At 19.6% G+C, this 23,673-nt stretch overlaps 1 protein-coding gene across 2 annotated transcripts; it reads right to left on the minus strand.

Annotated features, from left to right (window-relative positions):
- Positions 1–1,141: 1,141 nt before the first annotated feature.
- LOC100869114 (uncharacterized) lies at positions 1,142–21,750 on the minus strand. 2 transcript variants are annotated; one of them, XM_086912644.1, is made up of 5 exons: positions 14,887–15,070; positions 14,523–14,645; positions 7,615–7,874; positions 7,111–7,230; positions 1,142–3,596 (listed from the first exon to the last, which is right to left on the minus strand). In XM_086912644.1, the coding sequence occupies exons 2-5, from the start codon at positions 14,559–14,561 to the stop codon at positions 3,050–3,052; spliced, it is 966 nt and encodes a 321-aa protein (XP_086768770.1). In that variant the 5' UTR covers positions 14,562–14,645; positions 14,887–15,070; the 3' UTR covers positions 1,142–3,049. The 2 variants fall into 2 exon arrangements, with proteins under 2 accessions (XP_086768770.1, XP_003695127.1); XM_003695079.4 differs by lacking the exons at positions 14,523–14,645; positions 14,887–15,070 and adding an exon at positions 21,595–21,750.
- Between the last annotated feature and the right edge of the window lie 1,923 nt (positions 21,751–23,673).

Genomic DNA, 23,673 nt, shown 5'->3' on the forward strand with positions numbered 1-23,673 from the left:
TGTATTGCAAGTAATGCAATAGAGCTTTTTATTAAATCATAATATTACATGTCAATTCGAACAAAATAGAGTGAAAGTGCGTGCTAATATATGTTTTTTAATTTGTAATTTGACCTAGATATTTCTATTATTACTCAGACACCACAATAAGGTACTTTACGACTCTGGAATATGCAGACTGGACCAAGATACCCGTTCTGGCCTGTGATGCCGACACTAGTGAACTCTAGCGATATTCCACAGTTGTGTCAGCAAAATCCAGGGGATTACTGTCGGCATGGATGAGGATCCGAGTGGCGGCGCTGGTGTGGTCTCAGCGTTACCAACCGAATTCTTCGAGAGGGCAACAACATCCATTCCCTTCGAGAATGAGGCAAGCAGTGGAACAATCCCCGCCGTGGAAGACCACCGTGGGGGTTTTAGCCGGTAAAAGTCCGGCACTACCTCGGTCACCTCTTCCAAGAGGCCGAGGTGTCCTATGAGGATTTCCCCCACGTTAAAAAAAAAAAAAAAAAATATTTCTATCAATCTGATGTTGGCAAAAAATTCTCCAAACTTTGCTCTGCAAGAATAGATATTTATGTATTATAATATTGATGTAAGAGGAACAGATCAAGAGATTGGTAATAATAAATTTGGAAAAATGAGAAATCTAATTTTTACGTACTGTTTTAGATTCTGAAGTGACATGTTAAAATTGACAACGAAAGATGCGCAATTCTGGAAATTCGAAAAATTGTGAAACTTTGAGAGTATATAATGCTTACATAGGTATGTATTACGTAAATTTTTTCTATTGTCCGAAATCACTTTAAAGTGGTGAAATCAACTCTTGAAAATTTAACTATTTTTATAATATAAAAAATATAACAAATAGAAAAAAATTTTTCAGATAAAAATTCTATAAATTATTGAATACTTTGTATATTGTAATATAGACAATTTATGCAATAATTAATGATAATTTAATTCTTAAATATATGAAAATTCAAATATAATATAATATTTAAGTAATAATTCAAAAGATTCACTTTTAATTAACAATATATTAATATTGCATAAATTTATTAATATAAGTTTTCTATAAATTTTTTATAAAATAAATATATTATGTATTTAATATATTTTGTAAGATTCAGAATTTTACAAAAAAACATTTTATTCATCATTGTTTATAATAAAATACAATATTGAATTAATACTATATTAAACAGATAATAAATATCTATTTTTAATTATTCGAAATTTTTTATTATAATAAGTATAATTTTAAAACTGTCTAAATAGTTACAGTAAAAAATTAGTTTTGGTTAATTATATATTTACTAATATTAAATTCATTTTTAATATACATATATATAGAATATTAGCATATTCGCGAAATAGTTTGATTGTAAACATAAAAACATAAATACAAAAATGTTCATAGAAATTCATTTATAAAAAATTTAATTTCATATTGAAAAAAGTGAAATGAAATGAACAGTATATGAGACAGCAATATAATGAAAATAGAATGATTTTACTTCCATTTCATCTCGTTTAAAATGTCAACTGTTTATAAATGAATAAGCCTCAAACAAGAAATAAACAATAAGAAATTTTTGTATTTTGTTTTTAACTTATAAAATTGATTCTCTGAAAAACTATCTCACAAATTTAATACTTTATATATATATAATAACTTATATATAACTATATAATAGCATATATAATAACTTAACATGGCACGCAGTTGTTACAATTTAAAATTCCTTTGTAGTAATGCAAATTAAGCTTTAAAGATTGAAAAAGCAAAAAGTCTTTTTTTCATATATGTTATATCATCAATGTAACATAAAAATTAAAAATATCTATTGTACATAAGTAAAGTAAAGTGTACTATTGAATAAATGTATTTGATACATGTAACAAAAAATTGTATCCAATATGGAATGTCGAATTTCAATAAATAAATAAATAATAAATTCGAAAATCTATTAATTCTTTATAAGTAAAAAATGATCATACTGATAATTAAATACTATATTCACTATTGGTAAATAGATACATTTATTTTTTTTATATATATTTAAATATTTCTGAAAAGTGAATTGAATAATTAAATATTTTTATACGATTTATTATTAACTATTCTTATTGTTAATTGTTTAAAAAAATTATAACATATATTAAAGTTATTTCTTTTTTTTAGAAAAGATTTCCAATTAGAAAATTCAACAAATTATGAAATTCTAAATATATGTGACATTAGATTTCTTTACCAACTAAATTTATTTTTATATTAAGACATCCAAAAAACTAAGTATTTTAAGAGACATAGAAATTTAAAAGAACGAAAGATATTTATATATCTTATTTTATGGCTAAATAATAATTAATTTTTTAAATTTTTATTAAAAAATTGGCATTAGAAAAAGTTTATGACAAGATTAAACGGCTATTTTTGTAAAGCAAAGCAGTACCACTATCTGCGTGCTAACACATTAATAAATTAATTTAGTTGTTTCATCTTTTACATTCCTCGATAATAATTAATTTATCGTAAATTTTAAAAATCATTTCCAAAACCATGTAAAACAGTGTTCGAAACCTTATCTTAGTTTTCGCAATAACAAACTTAAACTTTGTAAATTTTTTCCATTGCCACGAATTTGTTATTTACTTTCTTCGTAAGTATGATTGTATTCTTCTTCATTCATTTCGAATTATCAATTTTCTTTTTTTTTTTTTTTAATTTTTTTACAATAACTTAATTTCTTCCTTTCTCAGTTTCATTGGAAAGAGAACAAATTTCTTTGTCTTTGATATATTTTTAAAATTAATGTCCATATTATTATATCAACACATTTATCTTATTTAATACATATCATAATAAAAGTTTGTACAATTTCTTTTCGTTGTTATACTATTAACAACGCATAAAAAAAAAAAAGAACGTCAAAACAGATTTCAGTCGCAAGTAATAATTAATCCAATTATATGAAACAAAAAATTCCGAATTCACTATAAAACGAAATCGAGAAAAAGTGTATCCATTTACAGATCTTTAATCATCAGATCTGTATAAATTAGGTAGTGACGGATCATAAGGAGTTGACGCGAATCCGACGTATTTGTTATTTTTTTTATGATGAAAACTACCAGTTCGCGGGTCAGTTTTATAATAAATCACCCTTCTAATGCCAAATGGATCGATATAACCAAAAGAACCGACATTAGTTCCAGTTGAATCTTGTTCCTCTTCGTGATATTGCCTTTTCAAGTAATATTGAAATCCATTAGCAACGTTATACGTTCCATCAAACTCGGGAAACTCTGTTGGATTATTTCGTGATGCACTGCTCGTACGAATTGTTGATAATTGGAAATGCGGTTGATTAACTGGCATTTTCGGTTGGCGAAGAATATTATAACTTTGTGAATAATTATTCGAGTTGCGTGGTCCCGAAGGCGAACTTGTTGGATTCATATTGTAATAATAATCATTAGAAGTAAATATAGGAGATTTAGCTTGAGGTTTGGCAGTTGTACTGGCGTAATACTCGGAATTGATATCATTGTCGAAAATTGGAACAACGTGCTCTGTTTTTGATCTGAAAACGAACAATTATTAATATTAGCTGTTATTGACGAAAAATAAATAATAAATAAGGCTTTTAATTATAGATTTCTTTATTTTATCAAGAAACGAATTTAATTAAAATTAAAAAAAAAATGTATTTTATTTATATCGAAATATGATGTTTTTATTATTTTTTGTAACATTTCAAAAAATAATCAAGTAAAATAATAATTTGTAATATTTATATAAAGTATATTTTACTTTTATTAGATTCAAATCTTTCAATTGTTTCAATATTTATTAATTATATTCATAAATATTTTAATATTAAATATTCCGATATTCAACAATTGGATATATTTACATTTTATAAATTTTTGAAAATTATTTTTAAATTTAATTTTAATCACAAATTTTTCAAATATATAGAAGATAATAGTACACATTAAATTTAATTATAACATATGTTTAACTTTATCTATATCTTTGTTTATTATGAAACAAATGAATTCGTTTTTTGCGTTCTTGTTAAATTTTATAAATGTGAATAACTTATTTTATTAATGTAATAATATTATTAAAACGATATTAAAAATTACTGCATAGTATAAATTATACTTATCATTTTTAAGCAATAGCAATTTTTTATAAAAGTTAAATATTATTTTTTCTGCTTCTTAATTCTATGATTTTATAATTTTAAACGATTTAAATTATTAAAAATTATTTTGATCTAATTATCAATGATTTTAAAAATACTTTTTAAATATTATTATATATATATTTTTTTGTACATATTAATTGTTCGTATTTATAAAATAATAAACTATAATAATATATTCTATCGAAAGAAACAATTGACTTCATTTTTTCTCGTATAATTAACAAAAATATTTATCGTTAAATTTAAGCATGTAAAGAATATTATTCTGATCAATTATAACATATAATAATCACATGCACATAAAATATGATAAATGTAATTTTTTAATTAATAATAACTTAATCAAAACATTTGGTAACTCATTCTGAATAAAAAAAGATTATATGTATACACTACAAATCTTTTTGTTATCAATTTATTAAAAATAAACGGAATGAAACAAGAATTCATTATTTTTTTATATATTCCTTTATATTTTTATGTGCACGTTATAATGAAAATATTGTAAATGTCTTAAAATCGTAGAATTTAATGTCTGATAGCATCACTTGCATTATATTCTTTAGATTATATTTAGATTATTTAAGATACAAAGTTTAGTCTCGTATAACAGAAGAGTGGTTTTCAATGACACAATTCAACGTAGATACATGTCTCCATATATGGACTTCAATTTGGAAGATTCTGCAAACGTATCACGAGAGCAAAAGAATAACTTTGTAAGACAACGAAGGATAATGTTTATACCGGCATGTGTCATTTGAAAAATTTGACTATTGTGCTCTTGGCAACCAACATGCTCTGTGATTGGCCAATATTTTTTTCATTAATAACTTGTTAACAAAGGTATAACGAAAGTTTTTGCAAAGAATAACATTCTAACATTTTTGGGACACCTTTAATATTGTCGATTATAGTCATTATAATTTTTAACATCATATTGATTGATGAAAATTTAGGAATTATTTATTACATTGATTACAAAGTGGCTTAGAGTTGTTAGAGAAACTCAAGGAATATTAAAAAAATTAACAATATGCTTTGTGGCTATGCAATGAAGAATAGCCATTTGAGAAAAGATTAAAATAAAACTTTATGTTACACAGTTTATTTTAAGTCTGTTTCATAAAAGATATATTTTACGTTTGCCTCATAATTCTTTAAAGCAAACTTGGGTTTGAATATTTTATGGCCGATTCTTAAACTTTTGTATAAAGATTTTGTATACAATAAATTGTGACTCACTTCTGTTCTTCTGTTTAGCAAGGATGGAATGATATTTAATTCTAGAAGTCTGAAGATTTCTGGATTGAGAACTATTATATCTTGCTTTCCAATTACCTTTCGAAAAAACGAAATTTTCGATTTTATTGAGCACAGAAGAAATTAAAAATTCTTTAAAGAAAGGAGAAACATAAAAATTTGTTTTTACCAATATTCTAGAAATGCTTGACTTAAAAATATTGCAAGCTTAGTTTCAGAATGGAAACACAATGTCATTTAATTGTTGTCATCCTGATTTAATCTTCTTTTTGTTAATTTCTAATAACAATTTTTATTGCAGTTTCCTTTTTGTACGAAATTACTAGAAATTAATTTTATAGAATTAATTCTTTTCTAGAATTATTCATTTTGGATCTTATTTCTGTTCGATTAGAAACACGAATTGTAAAATATCTATTGAATATATAGAAATAATCTTCAGATAGATTCAAATTTCGAAAACAAAAAGGAAGGAAATATATCGAATGCTCAAATGTTCTTTTTTCTTTCGTCTTTTAAAAATTATTAAAATGATAATTTTATATTAAAATATTACTATAAAATGATAAATATGTATAACAAAATTATAATAATGATAAAATTAATTCAAAAAGTTGTATCTATGTTTTAATAATCATTTTGTTCAAAATGATAAAATATTTTTTCAACTCACAAATAGAAATGTATATATATAGAGTTTTATTTTTCTATTTTCTTCATACCATTAATCGTGATTTATTAACTTCATATTTTTATAATTTATTTAACTTTCAACACTTTTCAGTTTTTGAAATTATCTCCTGCTCAATATTGATATTTAACATTTTTTCTTTTTGGTTACACATAAAATGTTAACGCATGGAATATTTATTTTATACCACAATATTTGGATAATAGAAAAAAATATCAAATTATAAGAAAAATTACTTATGTATCATAATCCATTTATTTTAATGAAAATATACTGTTCAAATTTGAATATAATATTGAGTATTGTTGGATAGAACATTCAGATGCTATGTATAATAAATTTTCAAATACATTCAAAATAATGATCATCATATTATATCATTAAATCACCAAACAATTTATCGCATAAGATGAAACTAAATTATACAAAATATGCAGATACGCATACACGATCATTCAAATATATTTTAGTATATTTAAAAATTTAAATATAATTTTTTACAAAACTTTTCAAGACCAAGTTTAAAGTCAAATATAAGTATACATAATAAAGATTGATAGTACGTTTTATTTCTATTTAATACTTTCGCGGATGATTCGAGTTAGCATGAAATAAAAATCATTAATATGAAAATTTCACTCTCAATAAAATTAATTTCAACATTTTATAAATAAAATCGTATAAAAATCTTTTAATACATTTTTACGTTTATACTATGAAAATATGTTCATATTAAAAAAAAAAAAAAGAAAAAAATTATTTTAAAAGTCTGCTTTTGTAATACTTTTATATTCCATTAGGAGAATCAACTATTACGTTTATATTATAATAGTTGGTGATCCACCAGAGAATAATAGAATACTGCATTATGCAATATATTTATAATTATATTTCTAAATTTATAAGAATATAAATTAATAATAATACCTGAAAGGATTTGGTGGACGCCTTGGTTTTACAAGAATTCCAGTTTGAGGTGGTATTCTTTTCACTTGTGTTACCGCATCATAAATAGGTCTATTATTACCCACGTATACCATTTTTGATCTAATTATAAAACATAAAAAATTGTATGTAATTGATAAATTTAATAAATAAAATTACGTAATAAAAGTATGTGATTGTATTTAAATCTGTTATTTAATTTACAACATATGAATAATAAATCTTTTCTAATATAATATTATATAAACGATATAAGTATATTATTATTATAAATATTATTACTAAAAATTATTACTAATAATATATTATATTTTACAATAAATCATAATAATTTCTTTTTAGTTGAAGATGATTTATTTAATTTTTTTCTTATTTTACACGGATTTAAAAAAATAATAACATAATAAATATTCTATATTTTTAAAATATTTAAGTTAAATAGATTTTTAGAACATCTTTTATAATTATGTACTTATTTGTAATTACCTTAAAATTCGAAATCCGTTGTTGTCTGCTATATAGTCTTTAAGTCGTAAATATCCAAGAGGATCTAACCAGCCCTCTGTACCAATAACTGTTCCATCAACTAGTCTTTTTTCTTTTCTGTATTGTCCATTTAATGTTTGAAAACGAAAGTACCTTTCAGGTCCTTCGTCTGTTTGAATGTGATATTGCGTATTTGGATCAAAATTCCAACCACTTTTCTCTGCTTGTAATCTACTGATTGATAAGCACAAAGTAAACGCCTGAAATGATAAAACAATATCATTTATTTTGAATACATAAAAATTATTTTATATCAATATGTTTGATGAAAATCAAACATTGAATTTATTTCAATTACATTGAAACATGAAACAGAAAAGACAAATAAAGTAGGATAATAAAATTTGAATGGAAAATTAAAAAAATATTAAATTATTATTATATATAACATGAATAATTTATAGTTTACAAAAACATAGAAAAAGTTTAGAAATAAATAATTAATTTTAAACACAAATACTTGCAAAAAGTATAATAAGAAAACAGATTCATGGAACAAAGTGAGTGAACAATAACAAATCTAGAGATCAAAAAAATAGACATCATGATAAAATGAAATAGTGAATAAAAGATTAATTATTTAAAATAAAAACATAAAAAAATAGATATTAAGGAATTAGAAAAAGAAAAACAAGAAAAATTGTTTATAATTGTGGAGAATACAAAAATCAAAATTAAAAAGCTCTTCCTTTCTTATTTATAGGAAAGAAAAGTTTTTGTATCCCTAAAGGAGATTTTTTCTGTAAGTTTCTTCTGTAAATTTACATTAATTGAAAATTGTAAGATTGTATTTAAAGATTCTTTTCATGAATGCCTTGAATGCATTACAAATTTATTAATTTTCTTTTATATTTTTATTTTTGATATAGGTATACAATTAAAAAATAAACTGAAACAAGGATAAAATAATATTGCTTCAATAATTATCAGGAATTTAGAGAGATGGTTAATTTTTTATATTATGCAATTAATAGATGCAATTCGATCTCGAGTATCTTTTTCCTATCTACCATTTTTTTCTAATAATCTCAATCAGCGTCCAATTGTTAGCTATTTCAGCAATGAAGTTTGAAGAAGTTTGATGAAATAATACGTATTCAAATGTATACTTACAACAAAATTTTAACTGAACAATCTTCATATAAAATTAAACATTATAGAGTAATAAATAATAATCGTAATAGAATTTTATTCGAAGAAATTTAGTATAAAAATATCACCAATATAAATTAATTTGGGAAAAAGAAAAATATTATGCAGTAAGTAAAGTATATTTTTGGACATATATATATATAATATATAATGTAATAATATGATAGGATGAAATGTAATTGATTTTGATTTTGAATTGATTATTTTTCTTTTTTTAAATTCAGTAATCTCGTATCAGAATGAGAAATTGAATTAGGGTAAAATAGATGTAAAGTTTGTCAATTGAATCAATTCAACTTGCCTATTTTCAATGATTTATAGAATTCAAATTGATTTAAGTATAATATAATTAAAATAATATGTAATCTTGCAACATCGAATATTGAAATTTGTTATATATACTTTTTTGAAATAAGTCTTTTTGTTAATAATAAATTAAAAATTAGATTTGTCGAATAATATATAGATTTTAATTTGTATAATTAAAAATGATAAAATTTTTCCTTTTTAAAGCGATATAAGTACATTGCATAGTTACATTATACATTTATATTCACAAATATACATTATATATTGTATATTATATTCCATTAAAATTCAAAAATAGTCATTTGTATATTTTTACTTTTCGTTAAAGATATATAAGCGACATTTTATTGCCAATCGAGTGTCTCTCACTTTATTGCTATATTTATATAGATTTTTATAATTGTATTGTTAAGAAAGCATTATCACCAATCTATAATAAAAGATAATGGAAGATTTGTATTTAAATACGGAATAACGATAATGAAGATTCTATTCATAAAATATGAATTTATTATATATTTATCATCTTGTATAAATATATTGTTTTTTGTTAAAAGTCTAATGAAATGAACTATTGATGTAATAAAAATAAAATAAAAGAATATACAAAAGTTTATAAATATACGTATATAAAAATTAATTTCATTCTTTAGAATTATTTTTTAGAATATATAAACAGAATTATATAACTTTTAATACATTAATCCGTATAACTTATTAATTTTTGTAAAAAGATTTCGATAAAAAATTTTGCAAATATTTATAATATATATATAATCTAAAATTTATAAAATTTATTCATTTACTTTCAAGATAAGGAAGATAAGAAAATAGAAAATATCTTGTCTTTCAATAAAATATTATTAATATTCGTATATAGTCTTGTAATTTCACTATTATTGTTATTAAATTATTGATATTATCATTGTTAATATTGTTCATATATTATATATGGATCCACTCATTTTAAAAAGATAGAATCAACTCAAAAAGAAGATGTGTAAATAAAAGTAAATGCAAAAATACTTTTGATTGCATTGTATCGCTATAAATTTCAAAGATATCGTCAGGTTATAATTCAAGTATTTCTTTTGAAAAAAATTCTATTACTTTTCGAATTTATTATATATATATATATATATGATCTGCTATTATATATCCTATATCTTTCTTTCTTTTTTTTTTTTTTTTAATTTTCTTTCCCACTATTTAAACTTATAAATATCTGTATATACGTTAAAAAATTTATTATTTAAATAAGTGAGAAAGAAAAAGAAATAAAGATATAAAAAGTTTTGTGGAAAATAGCATGGCTTATTGATACTTATTGAATTTTTGGATTTTTTCTAATGTTATCTGTCGTTACTTTACAATACTTTTTTTTTTAATGATTTAAGATATTTACAATCAACATCCTATTAAATAATAAAAAATTTAAATCTAAATTCATAGCTCTTTAATGAATGGCAATCGGCACTTGCTTTTTAACACTTTTCCACTATATGATAAATCTTAATATTATATTAAAAAATCATTAAAATAACTTTTCGTAAATATTTATATGAAAAATAAATTGCATTGAATGTCGAAAAAAAAAATTGTACTCAAAAAAGTTAAATTTGACGAAATTTAAGATTAATTTGATTATTATTTGGAAAAAAAGATTTCTTTTTTTAATGAATTGCTAATAATATCTTGGAAGTAGGATCTCTCTTCTAGGAAGAAAAAATCGTTCAAAACTTCTTTCAAAAAGATGGATTTTCAAAAAAAGTGTTGAAATTTTTGTTTCCGAATAAGCTTTTAATTTCCAATTAAAATTTGCGAAAGAATTCTAGATAGCATATTTAAATTCATTGAATTTGAAAATTAAATAGATATACTAATAATGATAATGATAACGATAGCGATAGTGATAGCGATAGCGATAGTGATGTTGATAGTAATAGTGATAATGATAGTGACAGTGATAGTGATAGTGATAGTGATAAAAATAATAATAATAATAAATGTTGATGATTCTAATAACTTTAATTTATCAGAAGGAAATAATAAGTGTAAACAAATGATATACAATATTTAATAAGTTTTTCGAATAAATTTCATATTGTTTTTACAAATAATTGTTTGTAAGAAACATAATATAATATAATATTAAATATATAATGATAAATATAAATTTTACAAATATCATAATTATTTCTAACAAATTGAGTTTGATGAAAATTTTGTATCTTCTGTATATAATCAGCCAATTATTTTTATCAGAAATTCGTTTTTTATTAAATAAATTTTAAAATGATTATAATAAATTAATTATATAAGTTGGCATAATAATATATAAAATATCTTATTATATTTTTTAAGATTAAAGAAAATTTATTTTTATTATTTTTAAGAATATGTATAATAAAATGTATGTATGTGAAAAAAATTAAATAATTTATTATATTTTTGATATAATATAACGTGATATTAATATGAAAACATACAAATATGAAATGTTATCGAATATTTTATTATCCATGCAATCTTAATTAGATTAACTGCATAACTTCTATATTTTAATTTTTTAATAGAAAAATGCATTTAGTATTTGCCTTTAGTATTGCATATTATTAATGATTAAAGAAGACTTACTATTGTAAAGAATAACGAGATCTTCAATATTGAGGACAACGGAAGCAAGAGAAAGGTAACAATAAAAATGCTATGACTATGGCAGAGATTGTACAGACAATACTTTAGTAGTTATTTACTGATTTGATAAAAAATGATTTATTATTAGACATCACAAAACAAATTATTTACAATAATAATCTCTTATATTTCTCAATAAAAAAAAATCCTGACAATATAAGAAAATATGTGAAATTATAATTAATTTAACCACAACGATTGCACTTTTCAATCAAACTGTATCGCTTTATAAATTATACATTTAATAAATTAAATTACTTGTACGATAAAATTTTTTTTTACGCTATTCTCATTGTCAATTTTTATTATCAGAAAAATATAACAAAACTATTAAATTAATTGAAAATAATATTTCATTGGATGATTCATTCATTTTGAATTTTATAAATAATAATATTGCATTTTATGAATCTGATTATTTACCATCTGTTATTATAATTTATTTTATTAGATATTAATTAGTATTTCTTTATATTTACTAATAATTTTTCTAGTCTCTTTTTTATTATTCCATACGATATCTAATTAAAATTGAATTTTACTTCGATATTTATATGTGTACGACAACAATAATTTTATTTATCACTATAGCGTTAATATTCATCATGAGTTCTTTCGTTTCTTATTTTGAATTACGGCCTTCACTATTTTAAATTGACATGCATAACACGTTGCATTAATTATTCGTATGTTTTAATCAATAGCATTTTATTGTAGAAATAGCGCGTAAATTCTTTTGTATACATACAAATGTAAATATATACAAATATATGTACATATATGTACATGTAAAATAAAATTTTTATTTCTAATAATATATATAATATACTGTAAAAATTGTCAATATAACATGTAAAATATATTATACATTACGTTATGTATATAAATTGTTATATTATAATATATTTGTAAAATATATTATATTTCGTCTCTAAAAATCAAAACAAGCATAAAATTGATTGTCATTTTAAAAATTTAAAAAATTCAGACTTATGTATTAAATTGAATAAGAATTGTAAATTTGCTAAACAAAGTTAGACAATGAAAAAGTAATAGAGCTCTATAAGACAGCTCTAACTGCATATTATTCATTCGCTTTGTTTCTATTTTTTTTTTTTATTTGTACATTTAAATTGCTTGTAACTTAATAAATGAGTTTTAACCAAGTATTTTTATATATGAATTTTTTTCGATTTTTATAATTTCTTCTGCTCTTTAAGATATTCCAATATTAAAAATATTTTAAAATATTAAGAAAAACTTAAAATATGATAATAATAATTAAAATTCCAATATTTACTTATGATAATTAAGAGATACTTATCATAAGTAAATATTGGAATTAAATATTATAATTTTAAGATATATATTATTAAGATAATATTATAATTAAAAGATATATAAAAAAAATAAAAAAAAATAATGTACAATACTTAATATAATTATCAAAATTTTAGGAAAAGTACAATACACTATTTGTATATTTTTATTTTTTATATATCTCTATTTTCTATATTAAGTTAAGTTTAGTATATTTTTTAATAAATTGTTTTTATAACAATTAAAGTAATGACTTAAATCGGTTAAAAATTGTGTTTTAAGAAAAAATACACTAGAATTTTTATATATTTTTATATTATTATATTTATATAAAAAGTAAACTAAAGTTGAAAAGTAGATTTTCGTAATAATTCGAAATATAATCTTTTATTTCATTTCTCTACTAATTATATATGATAAATATTAAATACAGATAATAAATTCTGTCAACATTGAATTTATTCATAAGAAGTGCTTCATAAGAAAATCCTGTCGTTTAATGCAATTCTATTTAATTCTGTATAAAACAATTCTGTTTTATCGAAATTTATTAATGAAAAAAGTTTATTTAAATTGTATTAAATTTATTATTATCGTAGGAAAATTATATATTTCTTATAGTTTTAATATAGTTTAATATAATTCCTTGATATACAGAATTAATAAGAATATACATATAAAAATATGAATATGACGAACAAATAAAATTAAAAATAATATCAAATTGTAATTTATTTTTTGGACATGTTATATAATGTTATGCAGGATATTAAAAAATATGTAAAACGCTTCGGAAAATCAATTTTCGATTCTATACCGAAATAAATATTAAAAATTTACATTGAAATTTAATTTTACATTAGAATAATATAAAGATAGAATCAATTGATCAATTATGCATCACAATATCATGATCATCACTTGCTCTAATTAAAAAATTTAGAGAGAATGTATTTATATGTATTTTTTTCATATATATAATTGATTATATTATTTAGAATTTATATATAACACACGATATTGTATTAAGATATGTACGTTATTATAAAAACAAATATATGTGATTACTTTTTATTTCATGCATTCAAAATGATAATAGTATATGCTGTTTAAACTTTTCATTGAGAAATTCGATTAAATGAAAAATATAAACAACAACAAGCGATACAACAATATAATATTGTGATATCGATTAGCTAAGATTTAATAGGTTAACTAACTTCAAAAATAAGATCCAACAGATATTTTTGTATATAATTTCCTAAAATATCTCATATGTTTCTTAACGTATATCGTATATGTTAAAAATAATATTATGTTAATATATTAATGTGGCCTATTATAATTAGATATGAAATTATATAGCTTACCGTTAATAAATTCAAGTAGCTTAATATCCACAAAAACATAGTTATTATAATGATTGTAAAATTGAGATAGAATTGTATCACCGTGCTTTCATTATTTCATTCTTTTTCATTCTATTTATTTTTCTTTGTTGGGATCATATATAAAATTATATATAGTACATCTTTCAGTGATATTTTTTAAATAATAATAAATAATTAAATTAAACTAATTTTTACGATTAAATGACTAAAAATATTAATATTACGCAATTTTGCTTTTAAACAAATCATACAAAGAATGAGACAAAATAACAAGTCAGAATTTATCTTAAAAGTATTATGAGAAATTTATTCTTTATAATTAAAAAACAAAAAATATATTTACTTTTCTGTAAAGTGGAAAAGTTAAAACAAAAATAATATTTTAATACACATATTCTTCATTTTTTTTTTCAATTTTATTCACTAATAAAAATAAAAATAAAAATAAATAAAAAACAAAGAAATAAACGTATTATTATGTGTTACAGTGAATCACTCGCACGAATATGAACGAAGCGAGCAGAGCAAACGCGATATAGAGACTGAGACGATATGATGCTTTGTATTTTCAAAGCTATCGCGAACCATTCTCTATAGATCTCCACTCTTTTCTTTACAAACGTTCTCCTACTTTTTCAAGGAACTGGCGTTGTTTGTCACGCATAAAATCATTTTCACCTAGTTTTCTATTTAAAGATAATGAATATTTTTCTATTTTTGTACCTGATATAAACTAAGAAAGAGAAACAGATGTTTTTCTAGTATATTTAAGTATCAATGCGACTCATTTACTTTGTTATCGTTCTTAAATTAATTATATCTTGCATTTTTGTAAATTACACCTATTCTATATCTTTAATTTTAGATTAAGAAATATGTAACTAATATTGATTATGTTCATATATCAATAATGTTATTAATTTGTAATTATTGTAAAATATATTTACTCATTTTTTTGAAATATTTTGACGAATTATTTACACATGTTCACTTTTTTGTTTTTAATCAATAGTTTTTTAATTCTTTTCTTTAAAAAAAGGAATTTCAAATTAAAATTTTAAATTATTTTTTCGATAAAAAAATTATTTATATAATTAAAGATTATATATTATATTTTACAAATTTTACATATTCTGCTATTACTATGATTTGAAAATTGATAAATTATTACATACAAATCGAAGAAAACATTCTTTTATTAATTTATATATAATTTATATATAATATATATACATGTATATTTATATATTTGCAATGTATTATAAATATATCGTATTTTAAATTGTATTCTATAGCTTTGTTATCGTTGTAAATATTAAATATTTATATAAAATTTTATGATAAAGTATATTCATGATAAAATAATTATTTATATTAAAGTAAAATCTTTTCTTTAATATATATATATATATTTGTTATATTATTATTATATTCACTATAAGTGTATAATATTATTTATAAAAATAAAAAAATATAAATAATATAACAATTTTGAAACAATGTGTAACTGAATTCAATGATTTGATTACGTGTATTCAGATGTCAGATTACATGAGCATTTTAATAGCATTGCATAGTTTGATCAGGGTCAGATGAGAAATTATCTATGTATAAATATTCCTGTGCAGGAAGTTCAAATTGCTATTGAATAATGATCGATGATTACACAAACGTGACGCGCTTCTAATTGTTAATTAATAAATACATCTATTCTATTTATATAAATATAGAATGTTTCAACAGTTCTAATATATATTTTTATGAAAATCTTAAAATGATTACAAAATTATATTTATGTATCGTATATATAGACTTTTTCAACATTTTCATACAAATTTTATGAAAAATCTTAAAATAATTACAAAATTAATAAAATTCTGATTTCACTAGTGTCGTTAATATATATGTTGTATCTAATATAATAAAATATTTTTATTTATTTCATTATTTTTAAACATTTTATTTAATATTTTAGTTTTATACTTATATAATTTTTATTTCGTATTTTTATTAAAATTAAATATTTAATATTTAAATATACATAGAAAGAAATTTAATATTGTATATAAAAAATTCAAAAAGTAAATTATTTACTTCAACAAAATTAAAGATTTGAATTTTTATACACGATATAAAATTCTTTTATACATTAAATTTCAAAAAATGAAAATCGAATAATCAGAGTTATATATTTACGAAAATCCATTTTATCTTTTTATAGCATCAATTGGTCCAGTTTCACGGTCATATTTTCTCCTTCGTTTACATCGCTTTCACTTTTACGAGTCGAGTCTCGTATACGATTAATTGATGTGACTGTGTGTGTATATATCAAGCATCATGTTTGTCGGTGAAACTTTTTTACATATGTCATGTTAATGTTTATTCAAATTTTCTCTTTTTTCATTCGAGTTTTTATTATTGTATTGCTTTTTACTATCAGTGTTAAGAGAAAGTAGAATATTTCACTTAATTTTCGATTTATTAAATTCTATTTATTTTTATTAGTAATTTTATTTAAAATTCCATTGGTTATAAATTAAATAATAACAATTAAAAGAAAATGTGAAAATATTCATATATTTTATTCAAAAATGTAACATTTTATAATTTTTCCTAAGAAAAATATTTTCTTTTTATAATAAATATTTTTAAATATTTCATATAAATTTTAAATTTATTAATAATTTTCATTAATAAAAACATAATTTAATAACAGTAAAATTTTATCAAATAATTCACAATTGTTAACAATTTTCAAAAATTATCAAGTTTTAAAAAATTAAAATGTACACTTTTATATAATAAAAAAAAAAGTTCATTAATAAAATAAAATGATATTTTCATAGAATAATTATAAAATTTTATGAAAATCTTTCGCTCATTTGTTATTCTTTTTGATAAAAAAAATATAACAAAATTATTTAATAAATTATATATTAAATATAAAGCTTAAATAAAATAAATTTAATTTAATTTTCATTTAATACTAATATCTTATTCTTATCTTATATTAATAAGTAATTCATATTTATCATCAATCATCTTTATTGTTTTAGGAAAACAAGTATTTAAAAGAAGTATTTACAGACCGTACAAGGACCAGTATTCTTTTCCTTCGATGTATTACAAAGAACAAAGAATTATCAGGAAATAGATAAAATCAGAAATATAATCTCACAATTACCTTTTGTTAAAATATAATAGTATCGTATACATTTTCCATTTTAATATTCACTTGATAAGTTTTATCTTTTCATTTTCGAATATTCTTTAATACTATTTTTAATTTATTTATTTTATGGAAACTTTTTAGAAAATTTTTTTCTTAATTTTTTTTTATGTTAATTTAAAACAATTTATAATAACAATAATAATAAATAGCTATATATAAAACATATAATATGTTTAATTAATGTTATATTATCAAAAAAAAAATAAACATTAATAAACTGTGAAACATGTAACATAAAATAAGATATATTATATGTATATATACAAAGAGAATATGACCAAAAAATAAAATGATAATTAGAAGAAAGTTTTAAAAAAATTTAGTATTATAATGATATTTGACAGAATTCCTGGAAAAGAGTATTATTATGAATTCATGTAAAAATAAATTATTTTTTAAAATATTTTTTAATATTTTTATATTCTGTTGATTTTGAAATCATTAACTATATATTCGATTAAGATTTTATTTTTTCATTGTCTTTCCCTGATAAAAAGAAAAATTTAAATTATTTCTTTCTTTCTTTTGTATTTATTTTATATTAAATTGATTTAATATAATTGGTTTTTTGTTGAAAGCTTCTACATGAACGACTGCCATATAGTACTGCAAATGTTTTATATAACTATTTTCAGATATTTGAAATACTTCTTATAATTTAGATAAACCGTTTTTGTGTCTAAATTTAATTTTTGAAAAATATTTAGTATTTTTATTATATTATTACAAAGTGTTACTTATAAATCGATTCTAAATATAAAAATTAATATACAAAAATGTTAAATTATAAGCAATTTAAGTTTTAAATGAAAAAAGGTAAAGAGCGTGAATATTCTGTATAAGAATTTACTTATATATATATTTATGTATATATTATATAACATATACATTTTTATAACATATTCTTTATATAACTTTTTACTATTCTGTTCTTTTATCTTGTATTTACTTTATCTTATATTTTTTATAACAAGATATATAATAAGATATAATAAGAAATAATTAAATAATATTTTTTTATAATTTTAAAATATTTGTAATTGTTGTAATTGTTGTAATATTTTATAAAGAAAAAATTTGCAAATCGTATCGAATATTATATGAACTTACAAAAATTGATAATTGATTTTTTTATAATAATATTAAGTAATTATATAATTGTCCACAAAGTGTAGCAAATAACTACTACAAAGTATCACAGATCACAATATTTTATTCTCTTACGAGCAATCTAAACATACATTAAACATTTTATGATTCTGTAATAATTATATTATATTTTAAATTCTATATTCTCTGAAGTGAATTTATCATCTTTTCTTATCTTCAGACTGAAAAATAATATATACTGCATAGTATACACTATATAATTTTTTTAATTTTTAAAAAATGCAAGAAATTTCTTCATAAATTCTTTCATTTGACAAGAAATATAGTAAAATACATAAAATTTTTTTTGTATATAATTATTACATATAATAAGATTTATTATAATAAAGATATATCTTTTAATCTTTTAAATGGAATTATATATTTTTATATAATATTTCATTATATATTTCCAGACATCACATATATTTCTTTAGTATTTTTATTTCATTTAATAATTCATTTTATTTATTATAATTTTTTAATGTATATTTCATCATATTGGGAAATAATTTTAAAAAAGCTATAACAATATTCTTAAAATGTATAATGATAAATTAATAATATTGAAATTATTGAATATGATGTTACAAATTGCAAAATGTTTATATGTTAATGTTGGAGATTAATATATCTGACAATATAAACAAAATATTATGAATATTATACAATATTTATAAAAAAATATATAATATATAAGTATATAATATTTATAAAAAATTTTATAAATTTGATTGATTTTAAATCAGTAAACTTATAACATATCTGTATGTGTATATTATTAATGCATTCGTGGAAGATTGATTTTAGAGATTGAGACAAACATAAAAATTGATATAAAAATATCAAGTAAAGTTTATTTTTAAGTTATAAGCAATTTAAGTTTGCATTAAACGAAGCAAGAATGAGACAACTCTATTTTTGTCATACCGTCATTATTTTTCTTCGCTTCATCTAATGAAAATTTAAATTATAACTTAATAAATAAACTTTAATCAGTTATTTTTGTATATTTTTTTATTTTTATTTATTTATTTATTTATATTTTTTTTTGTTTTAATTTTTAGATTCGATCCCTCAAAAATGTCGGTATATAATAGTATCTTTTATATGTATAATAGTTAGTTATTAATTCAAATTTTATAATAAATTTTATAATATATTGCTTGAAATATCTTTCTTTGTATAAAATTTTATGTTATAATCATTGTGTATATTTTATATTTAATTGTATTCCTAATTTTGTTACTTATTTGAAAATTCAATTATTTTAATTATTTATTAACAGTTGTTTTCAAGAATGAAAAGGAAAAATAAGAAAACATTTATTAAAAATGTAATAGTAAAATATTTAAATCAACTTATATAGAAAAAAATATTTGCAATTGCTTTATACATTTATTACATATATTATGCATTTGCATAATGCGTCGCATTGTAGACCTTGATAAATATTGCAATTTTTTTTTAACCTTGCTTTTAACTCAGATATATAATTTGTTACAAGAATCATCTTGTATATAATGAAAAATATAAATGTCTAAAAATTGCATAGATGTATATCGTTAAGGGGAAATTATATAGAAATTTTAATTAATAATGGCTATATTATTTGAATTTTTATATGTAAATATCTTTTGAATTATTTTTAATAATAATAAAAAATATATTTCAATATATAGAATTTAATTTCTTTTGAAAAACATACAATGTATTATAAAATAATATAATTTATTATATAAAAATCAATTTTTTTCTTTTCATGGAATCATAACATCATAATAAAAATTATCTATTGTATAAATAAAAATAGTAAATAATTATTCTTCGAAAAATTTATTGCTTTTTTTTATACATTTTTAATCTGTTTTATTTGATTTTATTAAAAATTTTGTTTAAGAATATAAAGACCACTATATTTCAAACATAAAATTAAAAAGCATTATTACACAAATATACATGCATTAAAAATTACCATGTTAATTAAAATTATGAAAATTTTTATTAGAAATTGAATACAAGAAAAATCATTTGCTTACTAACAGCTGAAAAAAAGATTGTTGTGAATAGATGATTAAATAATTTTCTTATAAGATTTAAAATAATTAATTTAATAATTAATTTAATAAAGTAATTAATAATTTAATAATTTAATTAAGATTTAAAATAATTAATTTAATAAAATAATTAATAATTAATAATTCTAATCAGAATTTTCTTTGTTTATAAGAATATTGTACATAATCAAATTATTTTTCATTAAATTCAATTAATAAAATATAATATTATATTATATTATAGTATTATTTATTATTATTTATATAATTATATGAATAATAATTATATATAAAATATAAATAAAATTATATAATATAATAGATATATATATTATAATATGTATATAATATAATTCGAATACAATAAATATATTGTACCATCAAGATATAATATCAAAAAAATATTTTTATTTATAAATTGAAATATCCTTAAATTAAAATAGAAAATTTCATTGTCTAAATAAAAATAATAAATAAAAATTATTCAAATGAATATATAGAGATATATTTTTAAATTTTTATAGTATCCTTTTGTACTCTTTTAGTTTTATATTTTAATATAGAAATAAATATAAATCTATAAATAATAAAAATAACAAAAAATACTTACCACAAGAAACAATAACAATGGTATTTTCATTTTCAATTGAAATTATGATGAGACAAATATCAAAAAAATATTAGAAATAAAATTGTTTTTACTTTGTAAAAATGTAGCAATGTAGTCCTTCCAAGTCTAATCACAATTGCTGACTGATCCACCGCAACCAAGTTGAAGTTGAATCACAGTCAAAAGCCTACGTAAGAAAATCTACGTATCCGTACTTGGGAGAGCAGACCGGACTTACGCCTTCGCAATTCTCCTTTACGGATCATAATAAATGATTGTGTATTTTACATATCTGTATTATAACGGTATAATTTTATGTAATAAAATTTTATATAGTAAAATATGTAATTTCTTATTATTTATGTAATTTTATTCAATAAATTTTACTAATAATTTTACTTGATATTCTACTTGAAAATACTCAAATGTAACAAAAAAAATTTTATTTATGTAGAATATATATAGAAAAATAAATTCTATAGGTTTTAAGAAACTTTTTTCTTTTATAACGATACAAGTTTTTAATGATATATAATGGAAATAATTATTTACAAAATAAACCGCTTTTATTTATGATTTCAATGATCTTGAAATATCTCAACAATATTTTGAGCAAAGTCTAGTAATATAAACTGATATATTCATGGATATCTTTAAAATAATATTTTTAAAATAAATAAACACAAGAGTTAATATATGAAAATGTTGATCGAGATTCATTTAAATTATAAACTATTGAAATTATGTCAAGAGAAACAAGGTGTAGAGATAAAACAAGATAATGATGTGACGGAAATAGAACTGTCTCAAGTTTTTAATTATGCCAGAAAAAAAAGAGATTTCTTACCGATTTCAATAATCTTGAAACAATAAATTGTCATAATTTTGAACAATTTTTATATATGCTATCGTTCGATCTTAATTTCTAAGATATTCATAAAAAATTTTTTAGCATAGCTGGTATTATAACTTGGATATTCATAAAACAAATATAGTTGAAATTTTTTCTGAAATATTTTTCAAAAATATATATTTTAAATTAACTTAATTAATTACATAATTCTATGCATAATATTAACACACACACACACATATATATATATTAAAATATAATTTTGCTTCTTTAAAAATACATATAAAATGTACATAATTGAATAATTAATTGATTTTTATATCATCAATTAATTCTTTAATAACTATTTTTCAATGCAGATACAAGTTCATATACATCTTATTAAATAGAAATACAATAAAATTTCTTGATATTAAAAATAATATATATATATATATAAAATGAAAAGAATTCCATGCCATAAATAATCAGATTCTTAGAACATACATTTAATTTCATAACTTATAATAGTTGTGTACAGTAAAAATAAAAATTATTGTGTATTGAACATTTTTTTATCCAAACTTTGTACTATCTGATTATTTTGATGTATATTGTGAATATTTTCTTATCCAAATAATAAATGTATATATATATGTAAATATATACATTACATTTGTTTCGTGTAATGAAATCTATCTATAATAATTATGTGAAATTAAAAATAAGAAATATTAAGAATATATTTAATTAGCAACATAAAATTATATTATAATTAGAAAAAAATATGAAATAATTAAAAAATCCTAATATTCTACAATAATTTTAATGATAAATAATTAATTATTATTTGCATAAAAAAATGTTAAAAACAAGAAAAAATAAATTGAATTAAATTATTAGATATCTCAATTCAAAATAGTTTATTATAAACTGAAAAATATATATTATTTATTTAGTATCATCAAATTAGTTATAAAAATTTAGTCCCTTTATAGTTTTAGTTCCTTTTTATATAGAATATCAAAAAATTATTTGACTTTGAAGAATCTGAAGATTTTATATCTTTGAATTGATAGAAATTCAAAAAGTGATTGCAAAATTAATGTTGAGTATGATTTTATAATTTTTTTTTATTAAAAATATATAATTTTGTTCGTCATAAGAAACAAAAGTCTTAAAGAAATCATAAATCGTAAACGACTTGTTAGAACTTATTATACTTTGATTATTGAGTCGAAATAAGT

Source organism: Apis florea, unplaced genomic scaffold, assembly GCF_048593485.1.
Source record: "Apis florea isolate Af1SG1 unplaced genomic scaffold, ASM4859348v1 contig_1794_pilon, whole genome shotgun sequence".
NCBI lineage: Eukaryota > Metazoa > Arthropoda > Insecta > Hymenoptera > Apidae > Apis > Apis florea.

What these genes read in the sequence shown, in the direction of transcription:
- LOC100869114 (XM_086912644.1), bottom strand. Translation starts at nt 14,561, where the DNA reads ATGTTTTTGTGGATATTAAGCTACTTGAATTTATTAACG. An exon ending in GCTACTTGAATTTATTAACG is followed by an intron (nt 7,875 to 14,522) that starts GTAAGCTATATA and finishes TTATCATTTCAG; the next exon opens with GCGTTTACTTTGTGCTTATC. An exon ending in CGTCCACCAAATCCTTTCAG is followed by an intron (nt 3,597 to 7,110) that starts GTATTATTATTA and finishes GTTCGTTTTCAG; the next exon opens with ATCAAAAACAGAGCACGTTG.